The following is an 18,178-nucleotide window of genomic DNA, read 5'->3' on the forward strand; positions in this document are numbered from 1 at the left end:
CTCCTGAAAGGGTAAACAGAGTCCAGGGCGCCTGGGTGGCTCAGTGGGTTAAGCCTCTACCTTGGGCTCAAGTCGTGATCTCAGGGTCCTGGGATCAAGCCCCGCATCGGGCAGCTTCAGAGCCAGAAAGCAGAAACTAGGGCACACACAGCAGCCGCCGAGTGAGGAAGGATATCCCAGAGGAGGGGGTGGGGGTGCCCACACTCTGGACACACACTCAGCCACAGTCCCACTGACCCCAGGACGAGGCACGCACCACACACAGCCGAAGCTGCTGGTGCACTTCCCCTGCCCCCCGCCCGCGACGAAAGACCGAGCTGGAGTCTTGGCCCAAGTAACCGCTGCCCCGAACGGTACTTCTCAGGGAGCAGAACAGAATCTAGAGCCTCTGCAAACGACGGATCACCACATTCAGAATATGACCCGAAGTTCTTCAAAATAACGAGCAGGAAACACTACCCGGATGCCAGGAAAACCCGCCAGCGAAGGCGCACTGGCCCTGAGCCGTCCCCAAGGATGGACCTAACACCCCGAGATCTCAACTTTAGAACCATAACGATGCTCTTACGGACCAGAGAAAAATATGCCTGGGACGAACACAGAAAGGGGCCTCCTCAGCAGAGAAAGGCAACGGATGTAAGATAAGCAGATGGAAAGTCTAGAATCGAACACAGTTTCTGGAACAGGAGTCATCAAAGGCGCGGCACACGGGCGGCCGCCCGCCAGCAAGCCTGACGCGGACCGGACGCCCCCGTCAGGACAGTAACGTTCCGGCGAAGAGGAGCAGAACCTCAGGGTCTGTGGGACAAGCCCACAAGGTGTAACATGCATAACTGGAGTCCCAGAAAGGAAGCAGCGGGACAGAGAATATATCTGAAAAACAAATGGCTAGAACTTCCCCAAATTTGGTGCAAGCCCTAATTCACAGGTTCAGGGAGCTCGGCACCCAGGAACAGAAAGTGAAAACCATCACCAGACAAGTCAAACTGGCAAAAATGGGAAAGGAGGAGAAAATCTTTTTTGTAAAGTTCATTTATTGACGTAATCTCTACCCCCCGGGTGGGGCCGAATTCACAGCCCCCGGAACGACAGTCCCGCGCTCTTCCGACGGGGCCAGCTGGCGGCCCCGGACAAAGTCCTCAAAGGAGCCAGAGGGAAAGCACGTGCTACGTGGGGAGAAAGGGCTCCGAGCTGTTGTCAGAGACTACGGAGGCCTCTTGACGGTGGGGAAACTGCTGACCCCAAGACACCACCACTGGGGAACAGAGCCAGGCCCAGGGAGCCCGGTACGTCCGTCTCCGAACCTCGAAGCCCTCACCGGGGGGAGCGGCGCCCCACAGCAGAGCGGCAGCTCTCAGGGTGGCCCCGCCGGAACGTTACTTTGTCGCTGGACAAGCGAGCGCGGCTCCTGCAGACAGAAGCAGAGTCTGGGGACAGAGCAGAGCCCGTCTGCCGCTCACTGAGGACTCAAACACGCCCTTACTCGGAGTGCGGCCAGGTAAAGGGAGGAGCGCGCCACAGCGGCCTCACGCTCCTCCCTCCTCCCTGCGACACTGCCCACGAGAGAGGCGAGAATCTGTTCCGGCCCGTCTACAACCAGAAAACAAAACCGGTCAGGGCATGCGCACTGGACCAACATCCCAACAGTTATGATCAAAACGTGAACTAGAAAGACTGCGGAGCCTGAGGTATAAATGACCCCGCGGCGCTGACGATTGTCGGGCCTTCCGTCCGAAAGACTCCGCGCCCAACGTGGAGTCCAGTGTGGGGCCTGAACCCGTAACCCTGACGCGATCAAGACCTGAGCTCAAGCGTTGGACACGTAACAGATGAGCTGCCCGGGAGCCCCGACACTGAGAGAGAAGAAAAGAGAAGGAGAGGGAAGAGGAGGAAAAAGAAAAGAAAGAGAAAGAGAAAGGGGGACCCCTGGGGGCTGAGTCGTTTGGCGTCTGCCTTCCCCTCAGGTCGTGATCCCAGGGTTCTGGGATCAAGTCCGGCATCGGCTTCCCCGCCTTCTCCCTCTGCCTGCCACCCCTGCTCCTGCTCTTGCTCTCTGGTAAGTAAAATCTTAAAGAAGAGAGAAAGAGAGGACGGAAGGAGGAAGGAGAGGTAAAAGCATGACTCGATTGTTCAAAACCCTCAGTCTGTTCTGTGCAAATTCACGCTTCCGCACAGAGCGAGCAGCGGCCTGAAATGCGTGCCCTTTCCACATCGTCTTTAGAGAATGTAACCCAGAACAAAGGCCACGAACTTCCCTTACATGGGAACCCCTCAGGTCTAACATAAAACAGCCATCTTGACCCTGGCTACTTTGTAGAGTTCCCTGAAGCACTTCATTTAAATCTAACAATCAGGGGCGCCTGGGGGGCTCAGTGGGTAAAGCCTCTGCCTTCGGCTCAGGTCATGGTCCCAGGGTCCTGGGATCAAGCCCCGCATCGGGCTCTCTGCTCAGCGGGGAGCCTGCTTCCTCCTCTCTCTCTCTGCCTGCCTCTCTGCCTACTTGTGATCTCTGTCAAATAAGTATCTTTTAAAAAAAATTTACCTATCTGAGAGAGAGAGAGATGGATGACAAGAGGGAGCACAAGTAGGGGGAGTGGGAGAGGGAGCAGCAGGCTCCCTGCTGAGCAGGGATCCCACATGGGGCTCGATCCCAGGACCCCTGGATCATGACATGAGCTGAAGGCAGACACGACGACTGAGCTACCGAGGCATCCCTCGTAAACAAAATTTTTAAAACCTTTTGCTGAACTTCAAGCTAAAGCGGATGAACACTAGGTATGTAAACCACACCCCAATAACACTGTGTAAAATACCCCCCCCATCATCCAGAACCCCCACCTTAGTCCACGTGACCTGGACGGACCTGCTGCTTCCAACTCTGCACAGACACTCACGGGCTCCTGCCGGTCTGGGTCCTAGAGCGGCAGCCCCCCCCTCTGCAGCAGCCGCCAACCACCCCCCACCCAGGGCCCGGCTGCTGGAGACCCCGCACGGCTGACGGAGCTGTCCAGTTAGGCAAAAGGTCCAAGTCCTTCTGCTGAGAGAACACCTGTCCTGTGGACCCCAAGCAGAGGCAGGAGAGGACACCACACACGAGGGTACCACCGGAGGGGACAAGGGTACCAGGACCCACCCGTGAGTCTCGATGCTGCCTAACAAGGACAGGGGCACAATACATGGCCCACTTTGGCCCATGTAAATAGCCCTGGGGAAGGCGAGACTGGGGAGGGACGTGAGGTGGGGAGGGGCTGCCAGGTCTCCGCCCTCCACTCCCCAGGGCAAAGCAGGGGAGGGGTGCATGGACAGGGGTGGGGGCAGAAGCCCACAGCCAAGCCTCGGACTTCCTAACCAGCACCCCCACCCCAACCAGCACATCTCCTAGAGCAAAGGGGTGTGTTGGGGGGGGTGACCGGGACCCGCAGGGGATATCAGGGGTGGCCATGACTGGGGGTGCTCCTGGCATCAGGTGAGTGCCCAGGACGGCTCCCACAGAACTGAGGCCAAGCGCTGGCCTCAAGCATACCCAGGTCCCCTTCCGCGCTCCTCCCACCGCCAGCCTGGGTCCTCTCGGCCGCCCCCCCACAGCCCGGTCACTGAGCATGCCTTCCATCTCCAGCAGGCCCTTCAAAGAGCCCCTCCAAACTGGCAGCCAGACAGAAGAAGCCACCAAAGGCCTTAGGCAACGGCACAAGGAACACAAACGGCGACACGCTGCAGAAAGCCCACCCAGCGCGCCCCCGGTCGGGGAAGTGAAAAGGCCTGCCTGTTCTGCGGGTTCCCGACGCGCTCCTGGCCGCTCGCCCCGCCGCTGGGACCTGTGCGGGGAACCGCGCTCGGGCAGCCGGGCGACAATCCCACCCTGGAGGGTTGCTCATGAAAGGCCCCAGACCCGAAGCCGCCCAGATGTCCAGAAGGCAGAGCGCTGGGCGCTGTCAGCCACGGCGCCCACAAGCAGCGGGGCCCCCGACGGAGACGAACGTCAGGAGCCGGGCCGGGAGAGCTAGGCTGGGCTACAGTCTGTCAGACCGTTCAGGGACACAAATTCCAGGGAAAAAGGTATAAGCAAAGCGAAGAAATTACACTCAGAGAACTTCAGCTAATTATCTTAATTAAACGACACGTAACAGGGACGTCTGGGGGGCTCAGTGGGTTTAAAGCCTCTGCCTTGGGCTCAGGTCATGACCGGGGGGTCCTGGGATCGAGCCCCGAGTCAGCGCTCCCTGCTCAGCGGGGAGCCTATTTCCCCCTCTGCTGCTCCCCTGCTTGTGCGCCTGTGTGTGCACCCTCTCTCTGGCAGATAAATAAAATCTTTAAAAAAATAAAATAAACTACATAACGTCTGTGCACTACACCTTCACAACGAGTAAGATTAGGAAAGAAGCCCATCTAGCAAACACCCGGCAACTGCCCCTGGGACCAGTTTTCCTCGGCCCCCACGCCTGGGAGGGACACCGGCAAGCTCTGCGCTTGACCCCCCCCGACTGTCCCCACCTCTGGCCCCAGCCCAGGTTGGCTGTCACCTGTGCTCTGACCGACCCGCTGTGAATGGGAGTTCACGTGACCCCCTGCTCTCAGGTTCGATTAATTTGCCAAGGCGGCTCGCGGACCTCAGGAAAGCACTTGTCCACCGCGAGCAGCTGAGCACGGAAGAAAGGCCATGGCCGACAAGACGATCAACAGCCAGATGAAGACGCACACAGGAGGCGTCCAGAACGGCCCCACCGCAGGCGCCCCTGTCCTGGCAGAGTCGCTCTGCGCCACGCCATCCGCCCAGGACACGATGCTTTCGCCAACCAAGACTCTCCAACCGCGGCTCAGAGATGTGCGTGACAGGTCATTCATTCAGTCCCTAGCCCGCTCCCCTGCCCGAAGCTGGGGGTGGGGCTGACAGCTCCAAGCTTCTAACGGTGGTCTCTCTGGTGATCTGCTCCCACCCAGCAGCCCACCAGGTCATCTCACTGGAACAAAGGGCACTTCTGTGCCCCAGGAAATGCCAACAGATCTAAAAGCTCAGGGTTCGGAACTGGGGGCAGAGAGCAAACACATAAACAAGGCTGCTCCTGTACCGTAGTTGCTTCGGAAATGACAAAAGCTTCCCAACTCTGTTACTGGAAATGACGGGCTTTAACAGCTCTGTGCCCAGAGCGAGGGACAAGGACCAAAAGATGTATTTCTTACATCACAATATCACACGTCTAACAACATGGTGACAAGGCAGGGGACACAGGGGACATGGATAAAGGGAAGAGCATGAGGGAATTTGGGGAGATTTTTCTTATCAGTGTGGGTCAGCGATTCTCCTGGGCAATGTCTGGGGATGTCTGTGACTGCCACATGGCGCGCTCCTGGCATCGACTGGGCGGGGCCACTGAGCCCAGCGTCGGGCTCCCCACTGCTGCTCTGTTCCCACAGTGCGTGGGACGGGCCCCACCCCCAAATGACCCAGTCCTGAAGGCCAGCAATGCCAAGGGGGAGACCTTGATTTCGGATCATGACCCACGTCGGTAAAGGAAAAAAAAAGCTCAGTTCAAATCTGGTGTCTGATTCTCAAAAGTTGTTAAAATACAAGAACTTCTCACCAACAGCCACAAAGCCCCGAGTACCTGACCCAGGCCAGACATAACCTACTCTGCAGTGACTGTCCCCAGAGCAGACACCGGTCCTGCGCGCCGGACAGGCCCCAGCACCAGCCTCCTGGGTTCAGCCCCAGCACCGGCGTCTCTGAGATGGCGAACTATGGAGTCTCCGCAGCTCCGGGCAGTTCAGTCTGAGCCCAGCCACACCTCACTCCCAGCTACCACTGCACACCGACTGAATGAAGTTCTGAACCACCACCCCGGCGGGCCCAAGTGTTTACACCCCAGCAAAACCAAGCCGGCGCTCTTCGGACACTAGCAGAGCCACGCAGGGCCCGTGCCCACCCAAGGGAAGGACGGCACGCCCACACCGGGGAAGGGGGCGCCGGGACACGCCGGGACACACCGGGACGCACGCTACCCGCCCCGAGGGAGGTGTTCCCGTGCTGCGTCCCGGAGAGCAGTCAGCGCCACTACACTGACCAGCAGGAAGCAGAACGGAGTCTCTTCTAGTAAACCCGATGCCCACCGTGGGGCCCAAACTCATGACCCCGAGATCAAAAGTCGCAGGCCCCGCGGACTGAGCCGGCCGGGAGCCCCAGGACGCAGAACAGTCGTAACAGACAGTAAGAACTGCCCACGATTTCTATGCACAAAGAAAAACACTCAGAGCACACACTCCTACCTGATCCGGGGGGGGGGGGGGACGGGGGGCCCCTGTATGGTTAATGAACACTGAGAAGGGGCGCCCGGGGGGCTCAGTCAGTTAAGAGTCGGCCTCGGGCTCAGGTCGAGATCCCGCGTTGGGCTCCCTGCTGAGCGGGCGTCTGCTTGTCCCTCCCCCTTCTCCCGCTCACGCTTTCTCCCTCTCAAATAAGTAAAACCGTAATTACAAAACACAAAACCCCGAGCCCATTTTTTAAAGTATGGGTATGACTCTACAACTTAAAAAGACCAAAAAAAACAGCTTTCTCTCAAATATGAAGAGTTACCAGAAGAATAAACTTAGGGAGATCCTGGGTGGCTCAGTGGGTTAAGCCTCTGCCTTCGGTTCAGGTCATGATCTCAGGGTCCTGGGATCGAGCCCCGCACTGGGCTCTCTGCTCAGCAGGGAGCCTGCTTCCCCCCTCTCTCTGCCTGCCTCTCTGCCTGCTTGTGATCTCTGTCAAATAAATAAAATCTTAAAAAAAAAAAAAGGAATAAACTTAAAAGTCTTTGGCTCTTTTCCCCCAACGACCCCCAATCATATCTGAAGTTCAGTATGTGGGTCCCCTCCCTGCCAACACTGCGCTCCGTCTCCAGGATACCTCAACTCAAGCACCCAGAGATGCACGAACCGGACCAGAGTTTCAAACTCCTTGGACTCATTTACGAAACGTGTTTCCAGAGTGACCCAGCACGCACGCACACCCCAGCTGTCCTGGGCTGGAAGAAGTTTCCATAACCAAGTTACTCTCCGTGCAGAGGGTCTGGAATTTTCTAGTTGGGTTTTTGTTTTTTAACACACCCCACTGAACCGCACTCACCACCCTCTAAGGGGTTGCGGGTCGAGTTTGGAACAGCCAAGCAGCCCCGTGGGGTCGTCTGCCGCTCACAGAAGCCACGGCACGTCACCCACCGCATCCGCAGGAGCCCGCAGTGAGGGGGAAGTGGCCGTCACCCCCGCTGGAGAGGGGAGGCTCCCCCAATCTCACCAGGTCAAACGGGCCCCCTCAGCCTGGATGCGGTCTCCGGCACCACACAACGCGGCGGCACTACCAAGAATCGTGCCGCGTTTCCGTGCGGCTCCCAGGCCCTGCTGGGCCCCACTGCAGGACGCAGCGCGAAGTTTTAGCTAAAATCTGCCCCGAGGTTATCCTCCGAAGCAACTACCTGCTGCAGAAACGCGGGTCCTCGCCGGGCCGCTGCGCAGAGGGAAGGGCCTCGATGGGGGCCGGAGAGTGGGGACTACAGGAGCTGCCAGTCCTCTGCTGCGGGCTGGGTCGGAGGGGGGCCTCCAACCCAGCCCCCGATCACCACCATCCCTGGTCAGGGGACCATGGCACCAAGACGCAGCGGCCTCGAAGAACCGCCCACAGGCCAAGGGCAGGACCCACACGGAGCCCTGGCCTCGGTGACTTCGACAGCAGCCTCCTCCCCGACCCACGCACCCGCTGAAAGGGCCCCGAGGGTGCAGAGCTGCCTGCGACTCTCCAGGAACCAAGGACCGCCCGGGAAGGCCCGGGGACAGTGGGCATCCCCCAGACGTGAGCCGCCCTTCCTGGTGGGCCCCGGTCCTTCCCGAACCCCAGACAGGCTGCTCCCGCCCAGCCACTAGCGCACTGAGAACAGGTCAGCCAGCGCACAGGGCACCTGCGGGTGTGGGCGGTCCCACAGCTGCGACGGAAGGTCCAGCCCAAGGCAAAGACCCCCGGTCGGGGCTGAGATACACAACGTAACCAACGTGGCCCGCGCAGGTCACTCCAGGCAAACGCCCGGGGCAGCCGCGGAAGGAAAGCGGGGGAAATGGCCGAAAGTAAACGCACGACTGCCGCGGGGTGCGGAAGGGAGGGGTCACGCCCATCGCGACAACGTGCTGCGGCCCGGCAGGAACGGAGGCCCGGCCGGCCGGCGCGGACCGACGCTCCAGCAAACGCCCCGCCGACTCCGCCGGGAAGAGGCGCCATTGCGAGGCCTGCGGCGGGGACCCGCGGCAGGGACCCGCGCCTCGCGCCGCCGCCCCTCCCCCAGGAGAGCCCGCCGCCCGCTCCTGACCCCTGGCGAGAGCGCGGGCTCCAGGAAGCCAGCGGCCTGAGGGCCCCCAAGTGTCCCCACTCCTCCCAAATCTAGGTCACAGGGGCGGGGCGGAGGGAGGGAAGTGGTGCCGCGCCCCACTCCGGGACCACCGGCCTCTCGCCCTCCTTCACGGCTTCCAGGCGAAGGCGGCTTCCCCGGCCGGACCCCGCAGCGGCTTCCGCGTCTGGACTCGGGGCTCCCGCTGTCCCCTCCCTAGGAGCGGCGGCCCCACCTTCCCGGGGACACGGGCCCAGGAGGCCAGGCCCGACTCCGACCCGCCGCAGACGGCCCGGACGCGCTAGCGGGGCGGCCCGCGGAGTGCAGGCGCCCCACCAGGAGTCGGAGCCCCGGGGAGGGGCTGGGCCTGCCGAGGCCCCGCGGACACCCGCGGGCGGAGGGGGGCGGGCGTCCGAAGCCCAGCGGGGAAACGGAGGCCACGGGGGCCACCCGGCGGCGGCCCCTCGTGATCCGACACGCGCGGGAGGCGGAGGAGGGCTGGCCACGGCGGCTCGGGTCCCGCCACGGGCCGTCTGCGGCCCCCGGGGGAAACTGAGGCTCGGAGGGAAAGCGGGCGTGGGGCGGCCCGGGTCGCAAGCAGGCAGGGCTCGAGTCGGGCGCGGGGGCTCGGAGACGAGCTGGAGGCCGGGGTCGGGGTCGGCACCGGGGCCGGGGCCGGGGCCGGGGTCGGGGTCCGGGTCGGCACCGGGGTCGGGGTCGGGGTCCGGGTCGGCACCGGGGCCGGGCTCAGGCCCAGCCAGACCGGCCCCGCGCGGCGCGCCGGGCTCACCTCGTCCTCCTTGTGGTTGCGGATGCCGCGCACGAGGTCCTGCAGGTTCTTGTCGAACATGCGGTCGATGCTGCCCTTGACCATCTTGAGGGCCATCGCGGCGGACGCCGCCGGGCTCGAGCCCCGGGAGGCCCGCTGCCGGGCACCGTGCGGGGGCCCCGGGGCCGCGCCTGCCGCCCGCGGAGCGCTGCGCTGCCGGCTGCCGCGGCGGGACGGGCTCCCTGGCCAGGTCGGCTGCTGTCCGCGGCGCGGCGGCGGCTGCGACCCGCTCCGCGGCCCGCGCTCGCACGGCCGTACCCCTCCGGCTGGGCGCCGCGCCGCTGGCAAATGGCGGACAAGATGGCGGCGGGTCAGCTGACGACGGGCGCCCGGCCCGCGGCCCGCCCCCGGAAGCCCCGCCTCCCCGGAAAGCCCTGCCCCGCCACCTCCGGGTCTCCACGTCTCCCAGGCGACGCCGGCCGCCCAATGGAAACGCGGACAACGCCCTCGCCGCCCGCTCAGCCGCGCCCCCTCCGGCTCTGGGCTCTTCCCTCTCATTGGTCACGGCCTCTAGAACCCCACCCACTTCCTCAAGTCGGTTCTGGCCACGCCCCCCGGGGGGCCGCCTCCCCGCCCCGCCCCGCCCCGCCACGAAGTGACAGCTGTGGGCGGGCCTGCTGTGGGCGGGGCTCCACGTGGAGCTTCTCCGGCCAGTTGCAAGGAAGGAAACCGGCTCCGCCTTTTCCGAGCCGCGAAGCCGGCGCTGCGGGGAGCGGGCGCTGCGTCTGCGGCGCGTCCCGCGGAGCCCGGGGCTGTGGGCGGGACAGGATCGAGCACGCCCACTGGGAGACGGAGGCCGGGAGCGGGCACTGCCGCGCGGCGGCTCATTCGGCGGGCACCGAGGCCGCGCCCGGCCCGGGGGGAGAGGGGGAGGCCGCGGCGGGTGCGCGTCCGACCGAGGCCAGCCGCCCCCGCGCAGGCGGCGGAAGGCGACGCGCGCGTCCCAGACGACGTCCGGGCGGCCCGAAGGCGGAACCGGGAGCTCCTCGGCCCGCAGGGAAACGCAAGACGCCCGCGTGCCGCTGAGAGCGGCTGACGTCAGCGGGTGTGACAACGCTGTCCCCCGTGCGCGGGCGACGCGGGTGTGACAACGCTGTCACCAGTGCGCAGCGGACTCGGGTGTGACAACGCTGTCACCAGTGCGCGGGCGACGCGGGTGTGACAACGCTGTCACCAGTGCGCAGCGGACTCGGGTGTGACAACGCTGTCCCCAGTGCGCGGGCGACGCGGGTGTGACAATGCTGTCACCAGTGCGCAGCGGACTCGGGTGTGACAACGCTGTCCCCAGTGCGCGGGCGACGCGGGTGTGACAACGCTGTCACCAGTGCGCAGCGGACTCGGGTGTGACAACGCTGTCCCCAGTGCGCGGGCGACGCGGGTGTGACAACGCTGTCACCAGTGCCCAGGGGACGCGGGTGTGACAACGCTGTCCCCAGTGTGCGGGCGACGCGGGTGTGACAACGCTGTCACCAGTGCGCAGCGGACTCAGGTGTGACAACGCTGTCACCAGTGCGCGGGCGACGTGGGTGTGACAACGCTGTCACCAGTGCGCATCGGACTTGGGTGTGACAACGCTGTCACCAGTGCACGGGCGACGCGGGTGTGACAACGCTGTCACCAGTGCCCAGGGGACGCGGGTGTGACAACGCTGTCACCAGTGCCCAGGGGACGCGGGTGTGACAACGCTGTCCCCAGTGCGCGGGCGACGCGGGTGTGACAACGCTGTCACCAGTGCGCAGCGGACTCGGGTGTGACAACGCTGTCCCCAGTGTGCGGGCGACGCGGGTGTGACAACGCTGTCACCAGTGCCCAGGGGACGCGGGTGTGACAACGCTGTCACCAGTGCCCAGGGGACGCGGGTGTGACAACGCTGTCCCCAGTGCGCGGGCGACGCGGGTGTGACAACGCTGTCACCAGTGCGCAGCGGACTCGGGTGTGACAACGCTGTCCCCAGTGTGCGGGCGACGCGGGTGTGACAACGCTGTCACCAGTGCCCAGGGGACGCGGGTGTGACAACGCTGTCCCCAGTGTGCGGGCGACGCGGGTGTGACAACGCTGTCACCAGTGCGCAGCGGACTCAGGTGTGACAACGCTGTCACCAGTGCGCGGGCGACGTAGGTGTGACAACGCTGTCACCAGTGCGCATCGGACTTGGGTGTGACAACGCTGTCACCAGTGCACGGGTGACGCGGGTGTGACAACGCTGTCACCAGTGCCCAGGGGACGCGGGTGTGACAACGCTGTCACCAGTGCGCAGGGGACGCGGGTGTGACAACGCTGTCACCAGTGCACGGGCGACGCGGATGTGACAACGCTGTCACCAGTGCACAGCGGACGCGGGTGTGACAACGCTGTCTCCAGTGCGCGGGCGATGTGGGACAACCGGGGTTCTCTGGCGCTCCAGGTGGGAACGCGAGACCGCGATCCGGGCTCGGGCGGCGTTGGAGTTCGTCCCTCCGGCTTTAAAGCAAACCCTGCCCGGATGCGGGACGCAAGCGCCCGGGCCCCGGGGCTTGGCGAGCTCCGCAGACCGAGCCCGCGGCTGCGCTGTGTGTCCTCTGGATTTACTGACTCTAAAAAGTGGGCTCCATGTCCAGTGCCGGGCTCGAACTCGACCTGGAGACCAAGAGCGGCGCGCCCCCGGGACTGAGCCAGGCAGGAACCCCGGCTGCATGTTTCAAAGGTGACGCGTGGACGCCCTGTGACCCGGAGTCTCCCAGCCGCTCGCGACGAGATCGCAGAAACGCCCGCACCAGCCCCTGGGTACGAGCTCGCGGCAGCTGCGTTCGCAGGAGCCCGAGACCGAAACGACCCACACGTCCGTGGACAGAAAAGGGACGCGCCGCTTGTGGTCGTCCTGCGGGGTCAGTGCGCAGCGGTGGAAGCGGCAGGTGACCATCCCACGGAGCAGCCCGGGCGGGCCGCACAGACAAGGCGCGGGACGAAATACGCCGCATGCAAAGGGGTGTGCACGACCCGGTTCTGCTGATGCGAAGTTCAGGTGCGGGCAGAACGGATGGGGCGCCTGGGGGGCTGCATCGGTGCCGCCTCTGCCTTTGGCTCAGGTCATGATCCCGGGGTCCTCTGGTGGAGTCCCGCGGGGAGTCTGCTTCTCCCTCTGCCTCTGCCCCTTCCCCCTGCTTGTTCTCTTGCTCTGTCTCTCTCAAGTCAATAAAAATATAAAATCTTTTTTAAAAAAATTTTTTAAAGATTTTATTTATTTATTAGACAGACCACAAGTAGGCAGAGAGGCAGGCAGAGAGAGAGGGAGAAGCAGGCTGGCTCTTCTGAGCAGCGAGCCCAACACAGGGCTCCATCCCAGGACCCTGATATCATGACCTGAGCCCAAGGCCAAGCTTCACCTACTCAGCCACTAGGCGTCCCCAAGAAAATTAAATCTTTTTTTAAAAAAGAAGTAAGTGAGGGGCGCCTGGGTGGCTCAGTGGGTTAAAGCCTCTGCCTTGGGCTCAGGTCATGATCCCAGGGTCCTGGGATCGGGCCTGCTTCCCCCTCTCTCTCTGCCTGCCTCTCTGCCTACTTGTGATCTCTGTCTGTCAATCTTTCTTAAAAAGAAAAAAAGGAATGAAGAGCCCACGAAATGTTTTTGTGATTGCTTTTGGGAAGGTACCAAATCACTTTATTTTGAAGGCGTGGTACAAATGAAGGAAGGTAAGTCGACGTTTTGGTACAACTTACAGACGAAGCAGAGGTGACCCCAATGTGCGGGGCCTGCCTCGGTGACCAGGGAAACCACGCCGGAGGCTGTGGGAGGGCAGCCTGAGGCTTAGACCGGCTACCACTGTTTCCCAGGGCGTGCTGGGCGGGGAGAGACTCCACCGTGCTGGTTCCAGGAGCTGCCACCTTATGCGCCTTGGTTACAGGGTCGCCCGGGCCTTCAGGTACAGAGCCCCGATGAAGTCCCGCAGAAGGGGCTGGTCTGTGCAGTCCCAGCAGTGACGGACCCACGCCCTTCCCCACACGCAGCGCCCACTCCACGGCTCCAGCCGACCTCCCTGTGCTCGGTGTGCTCTCTTGATGTCCTGAAGGAAGATCCAGCCACCTCCTCGGCTGTCCCTCTCCTCGTGAGACTGGGGAAGAATATACGTGGCCAAGTTCTTCGAAGGCGCATTGTCGCGGTCAAAGTAGGAAGGCATGGGAAGGGCAGAGCTTCAGGTTACCCGGTCGTTGGTGGCGGCCTCCAAGCCCTGGTGGCACTTCTGGAGCAGCCAGAGCACAAGAAATGTTTAAAATGTGGTAAATAGGGGCACCTGGGTGGCTCAGTGGGTTGAAGCCTCTGCCTTCGGCTCAGGTCATGATCCCAGGGTCCTGGGATCGAGCCCCTCATCGGGCTCTCTGCTCGGCCGGGAGCCTGCTTCCTCCTCTCTCTCTGCCTGCCTCTGCCTGCTTGTGATCTCCGTCTGTCAAATAAATAAAAACAAATAAAATCTTTAAAAAATAAAATGTGGTAAATATAATTTTTATCTTAATCTCCTTAAAGGATAATTGACTCATCCCCCCCCCTTTTAGAAAGAGGAAGAGAGAATGTTAATAAGCAAGAGGGGGAGGGAGAGGGAGTCTGAAGCAGACCCCACGCTAAGTGCAGAGCCCAGACCGGACTCAGCCTCACCGGCCTGAGGTCACGACCAGAGCTGGAACCAAGAGTCAGATGCCCTACCGACTGAGCCACCCAGGTGTCCCCATAACTGACCTTTTTTATTTTTGTAAAGATTTTTTTTTATTTGAGAGAGAGCATGAGTAAGGGGAACAGTAGGCAGAGAGAGAGGAGGAAGCAGACTCCCCACTGAGCAGGGAGCCCGATGCGGGACTCCATCCCAGGACCCTGAAACCATGACCTGAGCCAAAGGCAGGCTCTTAACCAACTGAGCCACCCAGGCACCCTGATAATTGACTCTTTAAATAAAAAACCGTAATAACAATGTATTGTGAGATTTATTTCAGAGAATATTTAAAGTAATACAACAGTACATAATGGGAAGCAGATAACAAATGTACTGTGGTGAGGGGCTTCCAGAAAGTATGAACCAGTATGCTGCAGCCCTAGAAATATCACCTAAAATAAACCGAGCATCCATAAATTTAATAAAACAATTCCAGGTAAAAAATGGAACCATCTTTAAAGTAGTCCATCTAAAATAAGGCAATCATGAGGGAAAGGATCACAAAACACAAAAGAGACAAGCAGCAGACAGCAGGGTGAGCGCTTTAAACCTGGCCATGACCCCATTTCTACTAAATGTAAAGGTCTAAACACTAGGCAAGAGGCAGAAACTGTCAGCACGGCCGCAACTCTAGGTTGTCCTTTAAATATAAAGGCGTAGATTGTATAAACGTAAAAGGATGTAACCAAAACAAATTTTATTTTTTTTTTAAAGATTTTATTTATTTATTTGACAGAGATCACAAGTAGGCGGAGAAGCAAGCAGAGAGAGAGAGAGTAGGAAGCAGGGAGCCCAATGCGGGGCTCGATCCCAGGACCCTGGGATCATGACCTGAGCCGAAGGCAGAGGCTTTAACCCACTGAGCCACCCAGGCGCCCCCAAAACAAATTTTAAAAGAACAAGATTGAAGGGCTACCTGAAAGTTTTTTTTAAGTTTATTTTATTTTTTTAGTAATCTCTTCACCCACCATGGGGCTCAAACTCACGACCCCGAGATGTGTGCTCTGCCAACTGACTCAGCCAGCCACCCCGTCCTTACTCTTAATGCACATCCACAACAAGGACCCAGAATGGATCACAGACCTAAATATAAAGGCTAAAAGTTTAAAACTTCTGGAGGAAAACATAGGAGAAAGTTTTTATGACTTTTGTTAGGCTCAGATTTTTTTTTTGATAGGATACAAAATCCATGAACCATTTTTTTGAAAGCAAGAAGATAGACTTCACCAAAATTTTTTAAAAATATATTTTCAAGAAAATATTTTAAAAAAAAAAGATAAGGCAAGCACCACCTGGGGAAAGTACTTGCAATACATGTATGTGACAAATTAAAAAAATACTAAGAAACAGTAGGAACAGAAGCCAACCAATTTCTAAAACAGGTAAATAGATTTGAACAACAGATACTTTATCAAGGAAGATTATGAATATGCAACAAGCACAGAAAGATATTTGTCATAATTAGTCATTAAGGAAACGTTCCCCAATGGGATATTGCGGTCTATTAGAAAGAGTACACATAAAGACCTGTGGACACCATTTGTTGGCAAAGATGCATGGTGGCTGGAACTTGCAGGCGTGGCTGGAATAAGCCCAAAATGGTGCAACCACTTTGGGAAATGGTTTAGCAGTTTGTTTCAAAGTCAAAGATGCATTTACCATGAGTGCCAGCAATGTCACTCTTGGGTATTTACCCAAGAGAAATGAAAACGTGTTTCCCAACACTGAGCAGTGTGCCAATGATCATGGCACCTTCATTGATAATAGCCCCAAAGTGGACACGGTTTAAGTACCTGTCCATAGACAGACAGGCTAAAAAACAAACATGGCGGCATGTCCATCCAACGACGGTGAGAGAGGAACTGCGGGTGCCCACAACTTGGATGCGATTCGGGGACGTTATACCACATAAGAGAAGCCAGACTCAAACCATCGCATACCGTGGGCTTCCATGCTATGGAATTCAAAGAACACGAACAATATCGACAGAAAAGCTTGTCAGGGACGGCCTGAGGGCGGGGATGTGGGGAGGGTCCACTCTAAAGGGCAGAGAACTTTGGGGTGATGGAAGTGTGGTTTATTGTGAGTGTGATATACTTACACAACCACAAACAACTGACCAAACTAGGGGTGCCCAGGGGGGTTAGTTGGTGAAGCATCTGACTCTTGATTCAACTTCGGTCATGATCCCGGGGTGGTGAGATTGATGCCTGCATCAGGCTCCACGCTCAGCACAAGCCTACGTGGGATTCTCATTCTCTCTTTCTCTCTCTGCCCCTCCCCTCTCGCTCGCTGGCTCTCTCTCTCTAAATAAATAAATAAATAAATAAATAAAATATTTTTTTAAACCTGCCATAAAGATGTCCAAGTCCTAATTTCTGGGACCCATGGATATGTCACCTCACATGGCAAAAGGGATTTTATTAATAAGGACTCGGAGATGGGGATGGTCCTGGGCTACCAGTGGGGAGTGAGGACAGTGTCCTCACGAGGACCACACAGAGGGGGGCAGAAGATGGGAGTCCAAGAGATGCGACGACCCCGCGCTGCTGACTGTGAAGAAGGAGCGGGGGCTGTGGGCCCAGGATGCGGCACCTCTGGAAGCTGGAAAAGGCAGGGGATGGGTCTCCCCGGGGCCCCCAGAAGGAACCAGCCCGTGCCTGGGTTTGCCCTAGTCGGACTTGTGACCCCCGAGTGTACTGAATAATGATGGTTTTGCCAACGGCCGATTCTGGCAAGGGTTCTGGTGGGCGGGCTGCCTGCCGTGTCCCGGCCGGCCAGCAGAGAGCAGCGGGAGCCAGGCTCAGAGATGGCGTGGCTCTTCTCTGAGATGTTCTTGCTCTCGTCTTGGAGCACCCGCGTGGCATCCCGGCCAGAGGTTTGGGCACCTGTGATCGATTCCAGCTCCAGCCCTGAATCAGTTCTCTCATCCACAAACAGCCCGTCTGTCCGCACGCCACCGGCCCCTCGCTCCCTCCTGCCGCCGGCTTGTCCCCGCGTTCACCACCACCACACTGAGCGTCTACTGTGCACTGACTTGGGCAACGAGCAGAGATGGAGGACAGATTCACAGCCAAGGGAAGTTCTGGGGACACGACCAGGCAGAGGTCAGGACGAAGAGAAGGGTCAGAACAAACTTCGCACGGGGGAGGAGCCGAGAGAAAGCTGGTGTGATTGGAGGTGGGCGGTAACAGAAGCTGAGCTGCGCAAGGCCACCAGGGGTCTTCTTGCAGGAGCGTTCCCAGAGGGCCTGTGCTACACCCCATGTGTGTTCTTCTACTTGGATCCTCAGGACAGTGGGTGAGGGTCCTTTCATTTGCTCTTGGTAGCAAAGGCTTAGAGAGGTGCGGCCAATTAGCCAGAACCCCACGGATTTGGACCCAGGTGTCTTCTCCGTCTCCCTGCTCCCGGGCACTGTTGGGCTCTTTGGTAACCGTGTCCCCATCAACAGACTCTTCTGCCCTCGGCTTCGCTGCTCTGCAGCTCTTCCGTCCAATAACGCGGACGCCTGCATCAGTCAGCAAGTGTGGTGATGCCGCTGTGTAACCACCTTTGACGATGATCATCTCTCCCCATCTTCAGGTCTGCGGGGAATCCACAGAGCAAACCTCACCTTAGCCGGTCCTGGTTCCAAGCTTCGGGTTGTCCCGCGTGTCTTCCCCTCAGGGTGTGCTGCTAAATGTTCAATTACATCTCAGGGGAGGGGAGGGGGGTGGAGGTGTTGGTCACCTTTGCCAGTTTCTGGGGTGTAAATACTCCCATGGGGGCTGATCTCAATGACCATTATGACAGATGAGGGCAGAGTTGGAAAGAGGTGTTCAGCGGTGGACCGTTACACAGTGTCTTGGCCCCTTTGGGCTGCTGTGGCAAAAATACCATAGCCAGGGAGGCCGCAGACAGTAGGCATCTACGTCTCACAGTTCTGGAGGCTGGGAAGTCCAAGTTCAAGGTGCTGGCAGATTTGGTGTCCGGTGAGGACCTGCTTCCCGGTTCACAGGCAGCTGTCTCTTCTCTGTGTCCACAGGTGGCGGAAGGGGTGAGAGAGCCATCTGGGGTCAGCTGTTACGAGCACACCAACCCCACACGGGAGGGCTCTACCTTCATGACCTAATCACGCCCCAAAGCCCTACCTCCGAATCTCAACACACCGGGGCTTAGGCTTCAAGATACAAATCTGTAGGGGACAGTACTGACACAATTGACGTAAATAACCTGAAAATAGAACCTATTTCTATCTATACAATCTGAAGCAAGCCCAGAGTGCCATCAGTGACACCGAGAGGCCGGTGAGACCAATGCGAGCATGGAGTTCTGGGTATTGA

At 59.4% G+C, this 18,178-nt stretch overlaps 1 protein-coding gene across 4 annotated transcripts in view; it reads right to left on the bottom strand.

The window, feature by feature from the left end:
• Positions 1 to 9,474, bottom strand: part of AP3D1 (adaptor related protein complex 3 subunit delta 1) — a 36,259-nt gene extending 26,785 nt beyond the window's left edge. For 3 of the 4 annotated variants that reach the window (XM_059159323.1, XM_059159322.1, XM_059159321.1), the window contains exon 1: positions 9,139 to 9,474. In XM_059159323.1, coding sequence (XP_059015306.1) covers positions 9,139 to 9,234 — 96 coding nt within the window. In that variant the 5' untranslated portion in view covers positions 9,235 to 9,474. The remainder of the gene's footprint in view (positions 1 to 9,138) is intronic. The other variant, XM_059159324.1, reaches the window with a different exon arrangement.
• Between the last annotated feature and the right edge of the window lie 8,704 nt (positions 9,475 to 18,178).

The sequence above is a fragment of the Mustela lutreola genome, chromosome 2 (assembly GCF_030435805.1).
Source record: "Mustela lutreola isolate mMusLut2 chromosome 2, mMusLut2.pri, whole genome shotgun sequence".
Lineage (NCBI taxonomy): Eukaryota > Metazoa > Chordata > Mammalia > Carnivora > Mustelidae > Mustela > Mustela lutreola.